The sequence below is a fragment of the Micropterus dolomieu genome, linkage group LG21, assembly GCF_021292245.1.
Source record: "Micropterus dolomieu isolate WLL.071019.BEF.003 ecotype Adirondacks linkage group LG21, ASM2129224v1, whole genome shotgun sequence".
Taxonomy (NCBI): Eukaryota; Metazoa; Chordata; class Actinopteri; order Centrarchiformes; family Centrarchidae; genus Micropterus; species Micropterus dolomieu.
The window spans coordinates 13,232,045-13,252,165 of NC_060170.1; the positions used below are offsets into that span (position 1 = coordinate 13,232,045).

The window sequence follows — 20,121 nt, forward strand, 5'->3', positions numbered from 1 at the left end:
GTGCAGACTAAATAATAAATTTGAAATACCGTCAGAACAGAGGTAATTGTTCTGCTTTATCAAAGACCACGGGGTATTTATTTTTTGTAAAATCAAGGCTCCATGACTTGAATGTAGCCGCTAGCGTGGCTATAGTCTACTGGAACATATTTCAAACGTCTTACAGTCTCAGAACCTAATGGCCGATACCACTTTCTAAAATTCAGTATTATAATGACAACACACTATCGTCTGTACACGAATTTATGGCTTATTGTTGGAATGTTGATGTTTGAAGAACCTCAACACAATTTGTCACATTGTCTACAGAGAATAACATACACACAAGTTTTTATATATATATTTATGTGTGTGTGTGTGTGTGTGCATGTATCTAGAATATATATATAGTACAGTCTTGTAAACAAATACCATCTTATCTTCCAGAGCAGTGCAGATTGTCTGACACCTCGTGGGGGAAAAAAGGCCTGAAAACAGGAACCACACCTCTCTTGAGGCATTGAATCTGATTACAAAAAAACACTGATCTAACTCCTTCCCTGAGATTAGGCAGTGATTTCAGTGTACAGAATCAGTATACTGTTGTAAAAGGCGATTAATCAATCGATACTGTGTTAAACAGAACTGGAAGGTTTAACTGTTTGTGTTTCCACAGCTGAATCCCCAGCGGACTCCAGTTAAAATAGACGTTTGTTCTGTTCAAGCTGTTTAACCACGGCCAGCAGCCATGCAGAGGAGAGTAATGAAAGCAAATGAGCAGCTTAAAAGTCCTAACTGTAGTACTGAAGACAACAAAATACCGAATGAGCAACAATGCTGTGACAAGTCTGAGATCTACATCCGGAGTGAGCCTGACATCTTCAAAATGTGAAACTACAGCGTGATGTGAGTGTGTGTTTGTAGAGGGAGGTTGTCATAAATTGCCTTAACACTTATCATGCATTCTGGGTCACAACAGAAGTTTGAGCTGAGCTGATGTATCTGGGACACGGTCTCTGGAGTCACCGCTTAAACCAACCAGCACTCATTGGACGTCTAAGAGCAGTGCGTCAGGCTGAGTTTAATCACGCCTTCCCTGTGCAGCTTGTAGAGCAGCTTGAACTCGCTGGGTAGCTGGTGGGTCTCCTGCCACTTGGTGGTGAATTTGGTCCCTTTCTTGTCGTAGTAGTGGTAAGGCAGATCCTTGCCCGTATTGGGGTCCCAGCCGAAGGGCCAGAAGCCATAGAGATGGATCTCGTCGCACATGGCGGAGGCCAGCGTGTACATGAGGATTCCAGTGCTGAGACGCTTAGGGGAAAGGTTTTTAGTCTTCCAGTATCTGTGAGGGAAAAGACAAGTCAGTCATGCAAAATCAGACATTAAATCCAAATACCTTTTCTCAGAGCAAAGTTTAATCCTTCATCACTCTAGTCTGACACAATCTCATTTATTGTATTGTATGTTCTCTATCTGATCTGTTTTTTTCCCCTGTCAGTTAATGTAACAAAATTATACTCAAGGCCATAGGAGGATCGCAAAGCTTCATATTGTATGTGTTCAGTTAAAGTTGCTATAATCCATATTTGTATATTAACAATCGATCAAATTACTTTTTGTATGTAAAAAGGGGTTGCTTGTAGTGACAAACCCACAGATATTATTAGTGTCAGTAAGTTTTCCAGCCCGTAATTTTACTGTTTGGCTCTCATCAGCATTGTTTCTGGAGACACAAAAAAAATGCTGTCTCTATATCAACTTATAAAGGCTATAATTCGCAACGCTGTAAGTGGCCAAAAAAGTCAGTTAATGCAGATTTAACTGCTAGATAAAGGTCTAAATGCTGTTTCTGAGTTTGCATATTAAACTAGTTGGCCAAAAAGTAGTCAAATTGAAGTAATTAAACTTAAAGTAAATCCACCATGTGTACGTTTGTAATTGTTGGATGTAAAGTCCCTCCAGGTTGCAAAGTCACCCAAGGTTGCAGCTCTTATCATTTTGTTTTAGTCAGTTTGACTTCAGTTGACAAAGCTCTCAATTCAACAATCAGATCAACACTCTTACTTGTTGACATCGTGCATGATGTTTCCTGGCCAGGCCAGTTCCACCTTCAGCTGGCCCTTGTGCTCCACAAAGAAGTCTACCAGGGTCCTGGTTACTGTTGCTGAGGTATGGAGGAAGAAAGCCGGGATCCACAGGATGGCTCCCTCCAGCTTCTTCAGGTTGAGGAAGAAATTATTCCTGTCTTGAATCGTCAGGAGGTTATTGTAGTACCTCTCCAGGATGCTGGGGTTAAAGGTGGTCAGGTTGGTCTTCCTGCCGACGTCTTTGGAGTAGACTTCCGTGGGGGCAAAGTTGCAGCGGAAGACAAAGTCAGCCTGGTCGATTTCTGGGCCACAGTGGCTGCCAGTCAGGATGCCGCTGTTGCCCACCACAGAGCATATGCTGTAATGCTTGTTGTGGATAGGAGAGGTGTCTGGGAGCAGGGATTTAAAGTTGTTGCTGATGGAGAAGACATACTTGTGGCTGGAGTAGTCAAAGTGCATCAACTGGCCAACACGCACACTGTTCTTTGTGAGGGAGAAGTTGGTGGGAATGTCGATATAGTTGAAGATATCTTTCCTGTAAATAGAGAAACACTTGTCACACGCAGATATAGGAGATGTACATTTATATATTTGGTAGCGTGTTGTCTTATTTCTGTAGGTAAACTACACTTGCTATCTAATACCATAATGTCTTTGGAACAACATCCAACCAGCACACAGTAACAAAAATGCAAAGACACCAATTTCATAACTGACCACATCCTCAATAAATAAAAATGTGATGCAGCCACAAGACATGTTGCGTAAGTAGCTATCACTTACTGACAGAGTTGCAGCCATTAGTAGATAATTTGATCAGTACAAATGGTTCTCCTTTCATCACAGTTGAACTGGTGTGCCGATGCCAAGACTCTTAAACATACTAGAAACTGTCTTACAGTAACAGTGTCACAGTATCGAAGAAGGAACTGTGTTTTCATCCGATGTCTTAAAAATCTTCCCTTTAACTGAATGGCCACATTGTTGCCCAGACTTCACCTTAGGCTGAGCAAACCCTGCCAATAACCAGAGGTGCAAAACCTTTACGAAATACAGAAAATAGTTGAGAATTCAAATCTCTTACCTCTGCTGATAAAAAGCAGTCTTGTTGAACTTCCATTTGGACGGTTTTCCTTGGAGCTCCTCATTCAGGGCATTAGTTAATGGGATGAAGGAGGGGTCCAGGAAATTCATGGCAAACTGAGACCTGCGTACAACAATCATAAAAAATAACAGATTTGAATTGTTTTGAAATATCTGCACCGGTTCATTAAATATAAATATATAAAATTAATGTAGTGGAGTAAAAAGTACAATATAGAAAGTAAAAGTGACTATTTACTTTGAGATGAGTTTAGCACGGTAAATATTCCCCCTGAAATGTGGTGGCGTAGAAGTATAAAGAAACAGGGGATGTAAATACTCAAATTAAGTGCCTCGAAATTCTACTTAACTACTTGAGTAAATGTTCTTTTTATCAACTGTCTTAGAAGCCACAAAAACTGTATGTGATGTTGATGAACAGTTAAATCAGTCATGTAGTGTCAGAAAACAACAACGTGCAATAACCCTTTAAATATCAACTGTACCTATATATGATAAATGATGTATTTTATAAAGTACATATCATCATTATTTAAGCAGACTGTATATAGACCTACTGTATTTAGGCTCTACATGTTTACTGTAGCCTATATAACCACATAATTGTTGTCCTTATTTCTGTCTTCTTATAAATTGGAACTGTGTGTAAGTACATTTCAGTAGGCTACAATTCCTTGTTCATGTACAAATACTTAGCCAATAAAGATGATGCTTCTGATTCTGATATTACATTTACAGAATGTGTACTTTACTTTACTGTATCAGCATCAGCACCTCGGACAGCTCACGGTTCGAGTGGCAGGAAGAATATGGCCCAAATTGAAGGGAAAGTGATGCGTTCAGCTCGTGCATCACATCCAGGTTGAGTCGTGCCCACTAGGCCTGTCTCTGTTTATATTTACAACAAGCCAGGTCGGCATCATATTCCGCTACCTACAATATCTTCTGGGTGGGGGAAAAAAAATTATCACTCACCGAAATCCTGCATGAAACATAATCCTCGGACCTCCCATGTAATATTTAGAGGAGCTGAAGAGGCTGTCTTTCCTCAGGGACACATAGCTGATGAGCGACAGTATGAGCACAGCGACGCACAGAATAACCAAACCCAGGGCCTTGGCGATGCGGACCATCTTGGGAGCGTTTTCATTCCCTGTATGTAGCTGCAGCGAGGCGTTGGCCTATATTGTCATCGCCGGGACCGCACACTGCCTGTCTGCAAGGCACAGACAAATTGGCGCTCATCGGCTCATGTAATCGTATAAAATGGACGGCTGGTGATGGTCGGCTGCATGGTGAAGATGCCGCGGCTCGGTCCGCTCTCATTCCTCTGCCTGCCTGCCTGCCCAGCCCCCCTGACTGCTGCTGCTGCTGCGACTCCCCTCCGGGCTGCCGGTTTAATCAAGGAGATGGAGCAGAAATGCGTGTCAACACATGCAGCCAGCTAAAAGACAAGCCCCATCCTTCACCACCACCAGCAGCAGCATCATCACCAACCCCACACCCTTTCTTTCCCACACACACACAAACACACACACACACACACACGCACTCGCGCGCACACACACACACACACACACACGCACTCGCACACACACACACACACACACGCACTCGCGCGCACACACACACACACACGCACTCGCGCGCGCACACACACACACACACACACGCACTCGCACACACACACACACACACACACGCACTCGCGCGCGCACACACACACACACACACACACACACACAGGGCCAGGCTTCTCTGCAGCATAAAATAAAGCTTGTGCGATAATAGCCTACAAGACACCCCGCCTGGTGTCTTCTGATGTTTAATCTGAGCATCAGAGTTGGCCTAAGTGATGCTACTTTATACCTACTCCACTAAATTTCAGAGAGAGAACTTTTAACTTCACTACCTTTGTTTGATGGCTTTAGTCACTATAGTTCAATTGCAGATTCCGATAATTAACACAAAATTAAATCAACAAATAAATTATGAAGTGTGTTTATTATTAGATACACTGGTTGACTAGATGAGCCTTTATTAATGTGGGAAATGTTGCAGCAGCATGACAGAAACATACCTAAGTAAATAGTTAGAAGTGTATAAAATAAAATAAAAAATAAGAATAAAATAAGAATATAAATAGTAATAGAAACTACACAATCCAACTCAAATACCCATGACCAGTGTGCGCTTAATTAATAGTGCAGTACTGTCTCAAAGTGACATAGTGGTGTGTTTAATGGCAGCAAAGTACATGTCAGAGTAATGTGATACCATACACTGTAACAGCACACAGCAGAATACTATATAATGTGATTAAGTAATAATACTTAGTGCAGGTCTGTATTTATATAGAAATATGATGTAGTGCATCATGTAATAAAATAGTATAACATAGTATAATACAGCAATATAATATAAAATATAATAAAGTATAGTATATAATAAAGTATGATAAAAATGTTATGTAAGTAAGTAAGTAAACTTTATTTGTATTGCGAACACACGAAGTGCTTTACAACAACATTAACATTTACACAACAAAAAAACTGATAAAGAAAAGAAAATGACCACTCAAGCTATAAAACAGCCTTACATAAAAATACATAATACTTGCCCAGTACATAGTAAGATACATGATAAATACACAGTAAGTGGTAAAATAATTCACAATCTGTATAAACAACATGTTTACTCTTGATTACTTTTACTTTACTCTGTGGTATTGCTACTTTTACTGAAGTTAAGAGTGAAAGAGTTGGCCTACTTCTTCCACCACTGCATGTAGGCATCTTGGTATAACTTTATGATTAATGTACAGAATACATGATTACAACTAACTGATATAACTAACGTATGACGATTTATTGCAGATACATCATGAATTCCTGAAATGGTTGTGTGATTATTTAACACTTAATGGATCATCAATAACAAGTTACTTCTCATTTAAATTTGTTTATATACCAAATGAGCTGAAATCCAGGTACATAGATATCAGGTGTATCAGATTCATGCATTTTAACAGTTTGATATTGAAGCTGTTTTTATCATCATAACATCTACATATTGCTGCATGACCCTGCTGTCAACAAAACAATCTCACAATTCACAATAAGATTTCTGACGGAATATTAATATACCCAGAGCTGCCCTGATTTGTACACCAGCACCTTCTAGAGGTTTTTCATTTGGTGGCATAGTTATGCATTACTTAAGCAGGTATTTTGTCCCAGCATCATTGTTGTTTAAGTAATTATTATATGTGGTTTGGGTTTGTCTTGACTACACAGACATTTCTATATGTGGAGAAGTCAGCTGACGTTGCAGTTCTTCAATAAACCACGTTTAACCCTACTCAAGTGAACCAGAAAAAATATGTGTTTCCGGTTGTTCTCAATGTGCAAACATGCACATTGGATGCATGCATACATACAAATCCTGTATATGTATACATGCAGATGAGTGACATGTAACCGTTCACTTCATGTATATAGTCATCTGTTAAATTAGCCATTCAAAATTTATTCCTTTGCACTATTTGTTTATAATTTACAGTTTGACTTTTATATACAGTGTTGTTGTTCATTGTTTGTATACACACCTGTTTTTTCACCTACTTGTATGTACATAGTAATTCTGTTCACCTTTATCTATGTTCAGCTTTGTTGCTTTTGGCTGTATGTCTATTTCTATCTACCTCTAAATTGTTCTTGGAACTGTGTGCGACACTGAGAGCAACATAAAGCTTACATTCCTTGTATGTGTACACATACTTAGCGAGTAAAGCTGATTCTGAATCTGAATTGAAACAAAGAAAAAACTAGTGGTAGATAAAAAGCTTTTTTTTATTGGGAAGGATTATTTCTGACCCTTCCAACATAATCCACATTATATCCAAATACAACACACATTATGTAGCATTCACGAAACATACAGGTTTTTCTTATTTTTTTACATGTTATGTACATTTTTAAAAAAGTTTTACAGTAAGCTTATCTTTGAAAACATGAACAACATCCATTCATAATCACAAATTTCAATTTATCCATGCATATACAGTCTGGTATTTTCACACTACAATGTCATATACGTCACATTGTGTTTATCAAACAATTGCAGAATACTGTATGTGTGGCATTGAGTATAAAAAATACAAAAAAAGATTGAGGATGTGCTAGTATGTTAGCTGGTATTCAACAGCGAGTGTACCTCATGACTGACATCCATAAATTCTCCTTTGTGCTTCGCTATTTTTCCTGGAATGTGTCGAGTACGGACACAAAGAAACACTAAGAGAACATCTTGGAAAAAGACATTCAGATGTATTGCCATCAAGCTGCCACGATATTGCAATTTTCCATTTTGCATTATTACGATATGTTGGGGGTTTTTTTATATTAAAGAAAGAGACGGTAAACTGAATTAACACAGGCACTTAATGAATCACTTGGCCTACCTAGGTTGCGCACGGTTTGACAAGTGAAACACACAGGTTTGCTCTGAAACACGGTGACCACCTTAAATCAGTTACAGTTAAGGGGACAAATACACATCCGTCACTACTGCACAATGAGGACTCCTCACTTTCTGCCGTTGAGAAAGGCGGAGGGGAAGAAGGCTCCTTCGCCGTCACTTCCTGGCGAGCCCCACGGGCTGTCTTCTCCACAGCTCATGTCCTCACAGGAGTCCTCGCTATGAGAGAAGAGGCGGCCATTATTACTCGATGCTGTGTTTAATCCACCCTCATATTATAATGAACTATTCTACTGCTGTTGTGGGAGCAATCTGTGTTCAAAACCCTTATTTCATCTTATTAGGTTTATCTTTCAACACTTATAAGTAACTAACAGCTAAAATAACTACAACTCAAATATGTCTAATCACCTTTTGTTGGCTGAGAAGGAAGAAACACAACAGAGGAAGCCTAATTACTGTGAGTACAACCTGAGCGGCAGCTAATTAAATATATCTGATAGATTCAATTGGACTTCACTTGCTACTGTCTTTAAAACTTTTAAAAAATGGACAGAAAGCCTGTTACAAACAAAAGAAGTGTGGCGCTTGACACCGGGGACTTATAGTCAGGGTATCTCAGGACAAACTTGCTACAATGCCCCTTTATTCTGCCACAATTTGGTAAAATATCAAGCACAAATATCAAATATTCAATGGTTCCAGCTTGTCAGACGTGACAACAGCTGCTTATCACTGTTTTGTATAAATGTAAAGTGAATATATCTGTTTATTGGACTGCTGATCGGACAAACAGACATGTGAAGACGTCAGCTTGGGTTCTGGGAAACTGCGATGGACATACTACACTCTTTTCATGGTCAGAGTGATACACTGACATATATATAAATTAAGGCTTAGGTTGGTAAGACTATCTTCTCCAGTACACATTTAACCATACATGGATTCAGTTAAACTCTAAAATGGAACTTTTTATTTTTTGAATTACTGTTAGCAGCTGTGTCTGACTCGTGAATTGGAGGACTCCATTCAGGAAGGACCACTTTGTTAATATCTCACTATCACAGCACAGCATATATTCAGTCAGACGAACTGCTGAATGAATGAAAAGAAAATACTGGACTATTAACCTCTCGCTGTCGCCCCAGCTCCCCTCAGGAATAGTTGGCAGACCAGGTACACTGAAGTGATTGGCCTGGAGATTCTGTGCTGTTCTCCTGGACACGATCCAAACAAGCTTTTTGTTGTCTGGTTTGTTACATTCGCTTGAGCGGTATTCAGTCATGCACTTGGCCACAAGTTCCTTCCAGTGGAGCAGCTCGCTGTCGCTGATCTGCGAAGAAGACAAAGAGGAAACATTTGAGAGGCTGCAGGCAGAAAGTCTTCGAATATGCTGTCCTCAACAAGTCAAGTATTTTTACACATACACGTGGTCAGGCTGTGATGCTGTCATGCCACCTTGTGCAGTTTCAACACAAGTATTTGTAATACAAAGAAAAGAAATGTAAGAAATGCTGGAACTGGAGGTGAAAAGAAATAAACCTTTAGCACATTAGCCATATGAGAGAATTAAGAGCAAACGATACTGATGAATAGAGAAAATAATCAGTTGCAGCCATACTCTTTTTATACCTTAAGATGTCTTTGGAACTGCTGCACAATCTTCAACAAGGTGTTGGACCGGAGGGCCTCAAACTCCTGAGCAATTAGGGACAGTGCCAGCACAGATGGCTGCGAACAAGAAAAAGAGCAGATGAATAAGTACCAGCACTCAAAATGAATGCTGCTATGCTGTGAAATGGTCGCCTGAGAACAATCCTTACTTTTGCTTTAGAGAAAACAAGCCGGCATAAGCAGGCTTTTAGCTGGGCTTCCAGTCTCCCAATGCTTGGGATCTCCTCCCTTAAAATATAGAGGGAATCCTAATGTGATCCTCTAGTACAAACCTCATAAAGCAGACTCTATTTGACCAACTCCATGAAAACTGGAGCAATGCATCAGTGATAGCAATAAACATGAGCACAAAAAAAAATGGTTACCTTCCAGCAGAGAGGGATGTGAAGGCTGAGTAGTAGAGGTGTAGAAAGGTTAAGGCTGTCACTACTTCTGGCTCCACACTCAGCTTCTCAGAGATGATCTTCTCCATACGACTGAGGTCTGACACAGTGAATTTGCTTTGGCTGATGCGAATGAGTTCATGCGTGGGTGAGACATTGCTCTCTTCTTCGATCATTTTGGCTGAAATGTGAAGACAGCAGACTCCAATACAGGGCAAGTGTTTGGGCTGCACCTGTCACAATAGCACAACAGCGAGAAGAGTGAGTCAACATGATTGAAGGTCAAACAAGGTCATTGTTGTTGCGCTTTCTTCTTACTGGTGGTCCAAAAGTGATACGAAAGTACGTTAAAGAAGTAGGTGGAGTTAAAAAACGACAACAGTACACAGATTCATGTCGTAGGTTGAAACAACGTTAAATCTTTTGTTAAATTCCTACCTTCATGATGGTGAGGAATCTGTCAAGCAAATTGACAGCTTGAACAAAGGTTTGGGTGCTGTAGCCAAAGAAACTGGTCAGGCCCCACAGTTCCTCCACTCTGGTGTCTCTACATTTCGCAGACACTCCACTGTGATTCTGAAAATGCACCATTATATAGACAGATAAACATCAGTGGAAATAGCATATATTTTTAGAAAACCCACATGCCTGCACAGACAGCCAAAAATATAAAGTTGGGTCAGTGGGTCACCTCTGTGGAAGCCGACTCCATCAGCTTCAGGCCAGTCTCTCTGGGAAGAAAGTTGTACTCTTTCGCACAACAGGACTTCAGCTCTTTCAGGAGTAAGCTGTCAATGGCTTGAAGATTCCTCATCCTTGAAAACAACATATTTCAGCGGTTCTGCCTGGCAATCACAGAGAGAATCAACAACAGTATGGCGCAGGGAAACAACTGTGGTCCCTACGAGTGTTACGAGTGAGGAGAAGAGGGCATTATGTCGTCTCCTAGACCACACCTACTGGGTGTCAGCTATCAGTGGAAGACCCCTCAAACGCCAAAACCCTACACATTCCTGATCTTATTTAATCATAATATTGTTGTTACAATATTACAAACTGGTTAAAGGGAATACTGTGTAAAAGGAATGTCCTTAAGTAAAATAATTAAACAAAAAAAATCAAAGTTAATGTTTACATGAGCTAAATGTCTACTGTCCAAGAGAAACTAACGTTAGGTCACGTAATCAATCATGACAGGGACGCTATTGCACATTTCAGAAGAAGTAGATTTAGAGTGTTAACTTTAAAATATGAAGTTAAGGTAAAACAACAATAAATGCCCAAAAAGCTGAAGGCGTCACAAACCCACATAACGGCAATGTTAGATAGCTTAACGTTAGCTTTCCTGCCAGCGAAAATCAACAACCCGTCGTCTTACCTTGCCCAGAAGCCACCGACGTGCAGGATAATAACAGCGCTGCAACTTAGCTATACGTCTCAGTCCTTCATGTTTGCATTGTGATTATGATGATGGGCGGAAAATGATAAAAACAAGATCCTTGTTCCCTGCTACAAAAAGAGGGTCCGCCCTGAATTAACAAACAACCGCTGACCTACTTGCAAACGACAATGACCATCATGCACCACTGGAAACGCCTTCTGCGTTACGTCTTAATAAACTGAAGGAAGACAGCGGATGTCGATTGTTTCAAAGCGTTGGCGCTAATGTTGATTTTGCCCTCATTTTGATGTCAGCTTTACTCAACCAAAGGCTCGACTAACCTGTCAGATCAGACAATGTTAAGTATGTTAAGTATTAGCCAAAATTCACCAAATTACAGATAGCATAACGTTAGCTAGGACTTAGCCAGGGTTGCTGTTTCCATGGTGATGAAACTACGTTTAACGACAGTACTACTTACTAGCACGCTACTGATTTTAGCTAATCTAAGTTAGCACTTTAATTGTTTGCTAGACCAACAGCTTGATTACTAATGTGAACAGATATGTCATCTGGGTTTCAACCCTCCGACCCTCGGAGTGTTGAGCTTTCCAGCAATAATCACGTTTTACAAGTTGAATCTCCATCGAAACACACAAGAAAAACACAAGCAGCAGCAGGAAAAACTGGTAAGCTAAGCTAAGGTAACATTAGAGGGGGTATCCGTTAGCTAACTAACTAAGAGGACAGTTTTGTTAACATTATTATTAAATTGTTCAGTTCCTAGAGTCATTTGTTGGTCTTTCTTTACAGAGACACATGACGCCTCTCCTCGGCTGAGATTTAACAGCCTAACACTGGATGAACTGAGGTAACTTAACTTGCTAAAACTAACAAGGCAGTCTGCATACACGTGATGCCAAAATGTTTTGTAACAATTTACTCATTTAAGCTAAACCCCAACTCAATGAGCTGCCACTGCTTTAGCTCAAGATTTTTTTTTATGTGTCAATCCAAAAGATAGCATGTTGAAGTGAGAACTCTAATAGCAAACGTGGTTATTAAGGTCAAGGTTCATTTATATGTAATTTTACATCACAGAGTTGAACAATTAAATGTAAGTTGTAGTCCCTTCACACTACACGCACATAGAACACAGGAAAATTACACAATGTATACAGTTACTAATGAACATATAATTAAATACCTATACATGTATACACACAGAAAGACAGACACAAAACTTGTAACAGAGAATAACAATAGAATCAAAATGAAACCAAAATAACACCCAGACTATACCTAGTGTACGTTCCTCCATTCAAACTGTAAGCAATGATCTGACCTCTGAATGCCCCTCTTGTTTTTGTCTACTTGATTTTTAAAGGAAGGCTTTTCCATGGTGCTATGACATCACTATAAAGTATACCTTCCATCCCTCCTAATTACATTTTTTTTTACAGTGAGGAGCTTGACAGGCGCACCAAGGAAACCCAGAGGCTTCAGGAAGAGGTGGAACATGCAACCAAACTGACCTTGGAGAGATTTGGCTGCACATACGGCATTAAAAGCCCACATGGACAAAGCTGCCACAACCACAGGTTTATTGTCTGTGAGTACCAGCGGCGTCAGTAGCCAGACTGATGAAAAAATGTATGTGTTAAGAAATTGGTCGGGTGAATAATCAGGCCAGTATCTGGCATTTGAGATAATTAGCGTGAGGAATTACGTCCCTTCTGACAATCTGATATTGATTTCACTCTTCACAGCACCCACATTGTGACACAAAGATGGAAAACCACCCCGAGTGGTAAAGCTGAAGGTTCATCTCAGTTATCTACGTGATTTGGTTTCGGAAAAAGATCTAAATCACTGGACTAGATGTGTAGGGGAAAATCACTATTGAAAGATATCTTTAAAAAGAAATCGAAACAAGCAGAAGCCCAGCATATGTTACTGTTACACAAAGACATGTTTCACCAATCCCTAACTTTAACAACACAGTAAATATTTTAAACTTCCTTTGCTCCTTTTGGCAGGTGATTCACCTGGGGATTGCACCATTCTTTCAACCCACCAACAGGCAGTGGCTCAGTCCCTGGTCTGTGATCTGGATAGTTTAAACCAAGGGGTGGCCCAAAAAGATATCACCTCTCCTGGAAAGGAGGTGTTGGAGAGTGCAATCGATGACTGCCTGCACCAGTTGTCTGACTTGCAGCTCAACAAGGTTCCTACTTTTATTTCAAATATGAATTTATTCATTCGGTACACTCTAAATTATTTAATTGGTAATGATTTCTCTATGTAATGTAGTATTTTACCCTTTCAAACACAGTCACATGATCAACCTGAACAAGAGACATTCAGTGTTGACAAAGCCATTGTGAACCTGCAGAATAAGTTGCATGGAGTCCAGATGGAGAAGGACGTCCTGTCTGACCTCAGGTGAACACACTGAGAAAATTATACTTCTGTAAAGAAAGTGTTCACTTTGACCCACAGATCTTTTTATTTGCAGATTGAAGGATTCGCAGAAACACGTCATTCAGATGGAAAAGATGCTGTGCATGTTGGAAGAGCTCCAAAACATCAAAAGGGCCGGGGACCAGAAGCTGCAGGAGACAGAGGATGAGGCTTTGGCGCTTAACTGGAAAGTAGAGACATTGGAACGAAACATGAAGGAGATGTACTCTTCACTGTTATCTCACGAGAAACAATGTGGACACAACTCCATCACCAGTCCAAACGTCGCCGCTAGTTCAAGACAGCTTTTCCCATCTGCTGAGTTAACTGAGAATTTTATCGATGAGACAGAGAAGCTACAGGGGAGACCTTTTTTGGTAAGTACTAGAAGTCAGTTATGGATCACGTTCAGTGTATTTTGGACTTCAACTTATACTTTTTCTCCTATTTCATCTGTTTGATGGCAGTCACTAGAACATCTGAGAAGTGAAGAATCCAGTGGAGTAAATAAGCAAAAAGAAAGGTAATTTAATTTAGAGCTCCAATCATTAGAAACAGAAAATGAATCCGCAACTATTTTGAAAATCGATTAATCATTCCAGCCAAATATTCTTTTAGGTTTCCGCTTCTTAAAAGTGAGGATTTGCTACTTTACTTGGTCATATATGATTGCAGTGCACTTGTTTTGTTGATCTGATAAAAACAGAAATTTGAAGGTAACACGTTGTAAATCATAAACTGCATTTTTCAGGATTGTTTGACATTTTAGAGACAAAACTAAAGTTAACGGAGAAAGAAATTGTCAGATTAATCAAACATTAACATAATAGTTCATTACAATTCCATATTTTATTGTTTACATATTAAAAATAAAAAAAGGTGTTTTTTATGTTGTGTGTGTGTGTGGATCAACTATTTAAGTTCATTGCTTAAAAAAAGGATCTGTAGGTAAACAGGTTATCAAGGGGTTTCACCAGTTAACCATCAGTTATCATCAAGCACCAGTCACCTCAGTGTTACAGGCAGAACTTTCATTTTTTTTGTCAACGGACCACAACAGCAACTCATAGCCAAACTAAGTTCTTGTCAGTCAACATAGTTACATTATTTTGCATTACTTTTTGTATTGTTTTTTTTACTTCATATTGGATCTTATCTGCTGCGCTCCATTGTACATCATGCCTAAAGTAAAAAAAGGATATGTCTGCCATAACAGGGTTATTAAGAACTCTTCACATTGCTTTGTCATAGAATGGAAGACCTGATTGCAAGTCTTGGCCAGGAGATGGCACTGTTGACTGACAAACTGAGCTCATCAAAAAACAACAGCGTCAGTTTAAGTGTCAAGTTGGAGCTGTTAAAGTAAGTATTATTCCCAAATCATTTTGTACCTGTATTATCCGACAGTGTTTGCAGTATGAGACCATTTACTTAAATGGTCAGACAATGTTATCTCTATGCTCAGGAAACTTGCAGAGAGACAGACTTCACTGCACCAGTGTCAGGTCATTGAACTTGAGTCAACCCTCTCCACCCATAAAGATAAGGTAAAGAAGGAACATTTATTTTTATCCACTTCACAAGATGTATCGGTCTGTGAGACCAAAGTGGTTTGGATGTTAGACAAACCCAACAGCCCCCACTTGAACCTAACAGGAATGTGCTGGTCTTACTTACATTTCAACTGTGGTTATGAATGTATTAAATGTGAAGAAGCAACACTAATACACCTGTATGAATGAAAACTAAAATTTGTTTTTTATTTGGTTTGTGAATATAATTTGTCACATTGCAGGTTTGTTGCCTGGAGCAGCAGCTCATCCAGGCTCAGTCCCAGCTGGTGGATGCACAAAGACACAGAGAGCGATCTTTACAACTCTCAGAGGAGCTTCAGTCCCAGCTTGGCCAACTTAAGGTGCTGTACCATGAATGTGAAACCAGCATTGTGTCTCTCTCTGCTGTAATCCTACCCATAGTCTTCATATAGATGAATGTTCGCATTGAAGTGGAAACTGAAGTAGCCTAATTATGATGGAGTTGTGTAAAGAGCTGGAGGTGTGTGATCTGATGGTGAAACAGCTTAAGGAGCTGGTGGGAACAGTCACAGAGGTTTGCCAAATGTTTACTAACTTAGACTACTACTTAAACTGACTGCCTGCCTATCCTAATAATGTTCACTATACATGTATTCTCAGTGGGGGCTTCTGCATCATTTTGTGATCATCTTCTTATTTTTATATTGTCCATTCTAGTGTAGTTACTGATGCTGCACAAATTGATGTGCCAATAGTTCAGAAAAGTCCCCCAGTAGGCAGTCTATATCCCCCAACCCTGATGTGCACATTGACATTAGGTTTGGACAGTGTAAGAACTGCACTGCAGGAAAATGTGGATCTACTCATTTCCAATAAAAACACAAAAACCTGTCGGAATCCGCTAGTAGCTCTGGTTACCTGTTGATCACTCAATCCTTGTACATTTTAAGTGGCTCATGTCCTTGTTCTGAAGTACCTACACCTATTAATTCAGGTGGCAATGTTACCATTTGACTCTCTACACTGTGTCTCCATGTGAGTGTGTCCAGTGAGGTGTTACTTCTAGTGTAACAGAAGGGTTAAAAACATGGTTGGTCAGTCAACCATCCAAGAACATGTCAAGCCAGTTTCTCCCATCATTTAGATCATATGTCTTCACACTGTCAAAATGATTAACTATTTTTTTAAATAGTCAGTATGCCTCCTGCTTTATCCTCCAGAGGTGCGGTAAGCAGCAGCAGTGTGAGCTCCAGGAGGAGGTAAAGGCCCTGAGAGGACGACTGGAGGTGGCCATGGAGCACCTCCGCAGAGGTGGGGAGGAGAAGACCTGCCTACAGGCCCTGCTGGAGCAGAGGGTCCAGGAGGGGAGGAAATCCCAGGAACTCCTGGAGGAGAAAAACAGGGAACTCCAGCTCATGCAGCAAGAAGCCCATCATGTAATAAACAACAGATCATGCATTACAAGTAATAGGTTTTTGAAACATACCATTTAGATTTTATATAAGCCATGATCCGGTAATCATTTGCCCGTTTTTATGGTTCATTGAAATTAAGCTTAACTGATTTTTCCAGCATCTTGCCAAGTTGGAGGAGGCCCAGAGACGGTGCCAGACACTGCATGCAGAAGGAGAGACGCTGAGGCTGAAGCTGGATGAAGGCGAGAAGATGATTGATATTCTCAGGTTGCAGGTGGAGAGCAGCACCGTTATGATAGTGCAGCACAGGCGCACCATCGACAACCTTCACCAGGAGAACAGCCTCCTCAGCAATCAGCTAAACCAGCACAAGCTTGAGAGTCAGCAGCTCAAGGTCAGGCGTATGGCAGAAAATGTAAATGATTAGATCACTGAAGACAAACTTTTACTTATCAAGCCTTCAGATTTTATTAATTAAATTAATTTATTTTTTATTCACTCTCATACCCCACCTATATCATCACTAACCTCCCTCTCTTTGTCTCTCGTCCTTTCTCTTACACCCTATGCCGATTAGACTGAGTTAGACCAGCACAAGTCAGACCTGGCTGCTGCAGAGCACGAGAGGCGGCAGCTACAGGCCTCTGTGGCTGAACAAAGTCACCGTGTCAGGGAGGAAACTCTGGAGAAACAGCAGCTCACCACCTTACTGGAGCTCCAGCGCGTGCAGTTACTCACCCTCACTAGTGAGCTGAGCTTTACTGAAAGTGCATCACCACACAGGAGATGAATATCCATCATATGAACAAAACCATGGTTATGTGAACCAACCCAACTGTATTTCCCTCACTATCGTGCCTGGTTGTTTACATGACCTCATGGGATTATTCAGACACATTAATCATCAACACAGTAGCATGTATACCCACGAGCATCTAACAAATACAACTGTATTCAGATTTGACCAGCCTACGTATAGTTTCCCAGGAGATGTCCAACAATTAAATACATATATGCCCACAGCCTTACATAAATACATATATGAACATAATATACAAATATAAACAAACATAACCAAAGTACAACAAAAAGGCTACATTCATGCCATACATGAATGTATTCATTTGGTTGTCCTACTGCAAAAGGAAATACTCGTGTTTTTTGTTAAGTAGCACATAATATAATATTCCATGTGGATGAAGTCAAGCATCCAGCTCGAGGACTTCTCTTGCCTCCAAACTGCAAACTAGTGTAAACTAGTGCTTTCATTCAACAGGAGTTGCACAGTGCGGTTTCTAGAAAGAGTTCAGCTGTGGCATTTTTTTGCCAAATCAAATGATCTTCTTGTCCTGCTGTGTTTTAAAAAAACAAAGAACCATGTTTGGTATGTTTTCACTGTCAACCAAGCCCTTCTATTGTTGTGTGTTTTACTTATGTGTTAAAAGTGTGTTTCTCTTGGTGGATGTAATGCATGTGTTTGTGTGGGCACGATTTCAGAGGAGCACAAAGAGCTGCAGCAGCTGCACAGCTGTAAGAACGAGGAGCACAAGGGTGTGGTGCTAAAGCTTCAGAGCCAGCTGAGGATCGCCCATGACGAGCTGGACCACGCCAGGAGCACCTTGAGCACCCTGGAAGGCGCCGATGGACACGGTTAGATAATTTAAGCTGAGACTTAATGAAAAGATCTCATGTACAAAGACACATCTGAGGAAGATCCTCAGATTTACATGCAATCTGTGATCAAGTGGGCAGATAACAGTGATTTACTTTGGATCATAATGAAATCTAGGAATGCAGACAACTCTTGCACAGAAAAAAAAAATCCTCCTTCCAGTCTGAGAGATATCATCTGTACAACTATATGTGCAAAGTCTGTCCAAGATTAAAGCTCCGTGATTCATGTTCTTGATATATTATGTGCATGATGTTCGTTCTCACTTGATCACCTCCCTGTCCTCTTTCTTCTATCTTTGTGTTGCTTTGTGTTGTGGGTTTCTCTCCATCTCAGGCCTCCTAGTAGCCATGGACATGCAGAAGAAGATCACTGCCAGGAGAGAGGAGATCGACTCTCTGCAGGGCAAAATCCAACATTTAGAGGAGACCATAGAGAAGCTTCAGCAGGTGAAAAACTTGATGCACCAGTGTTTGTGTAGTTAAACAAGAACAGTTTATGTTACTCAAGAATACTAGTTACTAATAATAGTAACTAGTAATTTACCTTTCTTTCTAGTACAATTTTAATTTTATTTTTCATTAATGCTTCACTTTTGACAAAAAATAGATTTAGCAGCATTTGTTCCATTTTCCTTATCGACTCTCCACCGTCCTGTCCAGGAGAAGCGCTACCAGAGCCTGGAGCACCTGCGTCAGCTCCAGCAGCTTACCTCCGTAAGGGAGGAGAAGAGAAAGCTTGGCAGTGAGCTGGAGGCCATTCGCTCTAAAGATAAACAGTTAAGGGACCGGATCAGCCAGCTGGAGGTGATCCTTCACAAGGTGGTGCTCATTTACACTTTATTCTAGTCATTATAAACTGCTCAAAAAAATAAAGGGAACACTAAAATTAACACATCCTAGATCTGAATGAATGAAATAATCTCATTAAATACTCCTTTCTTTACATAGTTGAATGTGCTGACAACAAAATCACACAAAAATTATCAATGGAAATCAAAATTATCAACCCATGGAGGTCTGGATTTGGAGTCACACTCAAAATCAAAGTGGAAAACCACACTACAGGCCAATCCAACTTTGATGTAATGTCCTTAAAACAAGTCAAAATGAGGCTCAGTAGTGTTTGTGGCCTCCACGTGCCTGTATGACCACCCTACAACGCCTGGGCATGCTCCTGATGAGGTGGCGGATGGTCTCCTGAGGGATCTCCTCCCAGACCTGGACTAAAGCATCCGTCAACTCCTGGACAGTCTGTGGTGCAACGTGGCGTTGGTGGATGGAGCGAGACATGATGTCCCAGATGTGCTCAATTGGATTCAGGTCTGGGGAACAGGCGGGCCAGTCCATAGCATCAATACCTTCCTCTTGCAGGAACTGCTGACACACTCCAGCCACATGAGGTCTAGCATTGTCTTGCATTAGGAGGAACCGCACCAGCATATGGTCTCACAAGGGGTCTGAGGATCTCATCTCGGTACCTAATGGCAGTCAGGCTACCTCTGGCGAGCACATGGAGGGCTGTGCGGCCCCCTAGAGAAAAACCACCCCACACCATTACTGACCCACCGCCAAACCGGTCATGCTGGAGGATGTTGCAGGCAGCAGAAGGTTCTCCACGACGTCTCCAGACTCTGTCACGTCTGTCACATGTGCTCAGTGTGAACCTGCTTTCATCTCTGAAGAGCACGGTGTTGGGCTGTAAGCGCAACCCCCACCTGTGGACTTCGGACCCTCATACCACCCTCATGGAGTCTGTTTCTGACCGTTTGAGCAGACACATGCACATTTGTGGCCTGCTGGAGGTCATTTTGCAGGGCTCTGGCAGTGCTCCTCGTGCTCCTCCTTGCACAAAGGCGGAGGTAGCGGTCCTGCTGCTGGGTTGTTGCCCTCCTACGGCCTCCTCCACGTCTCCTGATGTACTGGCCTGTCTCCTGGTAGCGCCTCCATGCT

General features: G+C 41.0%; 3 protein-coding genes and 1 long non-coding RNA gene across 14 annotated transcripts in view; 1 reads left to right on the forward strand and 3 right to left on the reverse strand.

Annotated features, from left to right (window-relative positions):
* Positions 1-254: 254 nt before the first annotated feature.
* On the reverse strand, positions 255-4,376 carry LOC123960637 (sia-alpha-2,3-Gal-beta-1,4-GlcNAc-R:alpha 2,8-sialyltransferase-like). The gene is made up of 4 exons (XM_046035507.1): positions 4,143-4,376; positions 3,148-3,270; positions 2,041-2,598; positions 255-1,318 (listed from the first exon to the last, which is right to left on the reverse strand). The coding sequence occupies exons 1-4, from the start codon at positions 4,298-4,300 to the stop codon at positions 1,036-1,038; spliced, it is 1,122 nt and encodes a 373-aa protein (XP_045891463.1). The 5' UTR covers positions 4,301-4,376; the 3' UTR covers positions 255-1,035.
* A 2,624-nt stretch (positions 4,377-7,000) lies between these two features.
* Positions 7,001-11,482, reverse strand: LOC123959655 (cyclin-G2-like). Its single transcript, XM_046033834.1, has 8 exons — positions 11,082-11,482; positions 10,395-10,548; positions 10,142-10,279; positions 9,686-9,936; positions 9,470-9,548; positions 9,279-9,377; positions 8,777-8,979; positions 7,001-7,865 (listed from the first exon to the last, which is right to left on the reverse strand). Exons 2-8 carry the CDS (start codon positions 10,530-10,532, stop codon positions 7,754-7,756), a joined length of 1,020 nt encoding a protein of 339 aa, XP_045889790.1. The 5' UTR covers positions 10,533-10,548; positions 11,082-11,482; the 3' UTR covers positions 7,001-7,753.
* Positions 11,116-20,121, forward strand: part of LOC123959654 (coiled-coil domain-containing protein 158-like) — a 12,799-nt gene continuing 3,793 nt past the window's right edge. For 2 of the 10 annotated variants that reach the window (XR_006822359.1, XR_006822360.1), the window contains exons 1-17: positions 11,118-11,447; positions 11,648-11,773; positions 11,898-11,955; positions 12,548-12,696; positions 13,124-13,311; positions 13,420-13,529; positions 13,603-13,924; positions 14,015-14,070; positions 14,799-14,909; positions 15,013-15,094; positions 15,343-15,462; positions 16,303-16,518; positions 16,655-16,891; positions 17,075-17,243; positions 17,995-18,147; positions 18,506-18,618; positions 18,832-18,990. Coding sequence is in view for 8 of the 10 variants with exons in the window: in XM_046033826.1 (XP_045889782.1) it covers positions 11,441-11,447; positions 11,648-11,773; positions 11,898-11,955; positions 12,548-12,696; positions 13,124-13,311; positions 13,420-13,529; positions 13,603-13,924; positions 14,015-14,070; positions 14,799-14,909; positions 15,013-15,094; positions 15,343-15,462; positions 16,303-16,518; positions 16,655-16,891; positions 17,075-17,243; positions 17,995-18,147; positions 18,506-18,618; positions 18,832-18,990 (2,376 nt within the window). In the remaining 2 variants the exon portion in view is untranslated. Of the gene's footprint in view, positions 11,774-11,897; positions 11,956-12,547; positions 12,697-13,123; positions 13,312-13,419; positions 13,530-13,602; positions 13,925-14,014; positions 14,071-14,798; positions 14,910-15,012; positions 15,095-15,342; positions 15,463-16,302; positions 16,519-16,654; positions 16,892-17,074; positions 17,244-17,994; positions 18,148-18,505; positions 18,619-18,831; positions 18,991-20,121 lie in introns of all 10 variants that reach the window. The other 8 variants (XM_046033826.1, XM_046033831.1, XM_046033833.1 and 5 more) reach the window with 7 other exon arrangements.
* The window catches only part of LOC123959656, a 7,542-nt gene continuing 2,703 nt past the window's right edge, over positions 15,283-20,121 (reverse strand). Inside the window, exons 2-3 of one of the 2 annotated variants that reach the window (XR_006822362.1) lie at positions 18,436-18,567; positions 15,283-16,467 (exon numbers count right to left, since the gene is read on the reverse strand). This is a non-coding gene — a long non-coding RNA (uncharacterized LOC123959656). The remainder of the gene's footprint in view (positions 16,468-18,435; positions 18,568-20,121) is intronic. The other variant, XR_006822361.1, reaches the window with a different exon arrangement.

Coding starts and splice junctions, on each gene's coding strand:
- LOC123960637 (XM_046035507.1), bottom strand. CDS start 4,300: ATGGTCCGCATCGCCAAGGCCCTGGGTTTGGTTATTCTGTGCGTCGCT. Junction 2,599..3,147: donor ACTGCTTTTTATCAGCAGAG/GTAAGAGATTTG, acceptor CTCTATTTACAG/GAAAGATATCTTCAACTATA. Junction 1,319..2,040: donor ATCATGCACGATGTCAACAA/GTAAGAGTGTTG, acceptor TTTCCCTCACAG/ATACTGGAAGACTAAAAACC.
- LOC123959655 (XM_046033834.1), bottom strand. CDS start 10,532: ATGTTGTTTTCAAGGATGAGGAATCTTCAAGCCATTGACAGCTTACTC. Junction 9,937..10,141: donor GATTCCTCACCATCATGAAG/GTAGGAATTTAA, acceptor CTATTGTGACAG/GTGCAGCCCAAACACTTGCC. Junction 7,866..8,776: donor AGCTGGGGCGACAGCGAGAG/GTTAATAGTCCA, acceptor CTTCTCTCATAG/CGAGGACTCCTGTGAGGACA.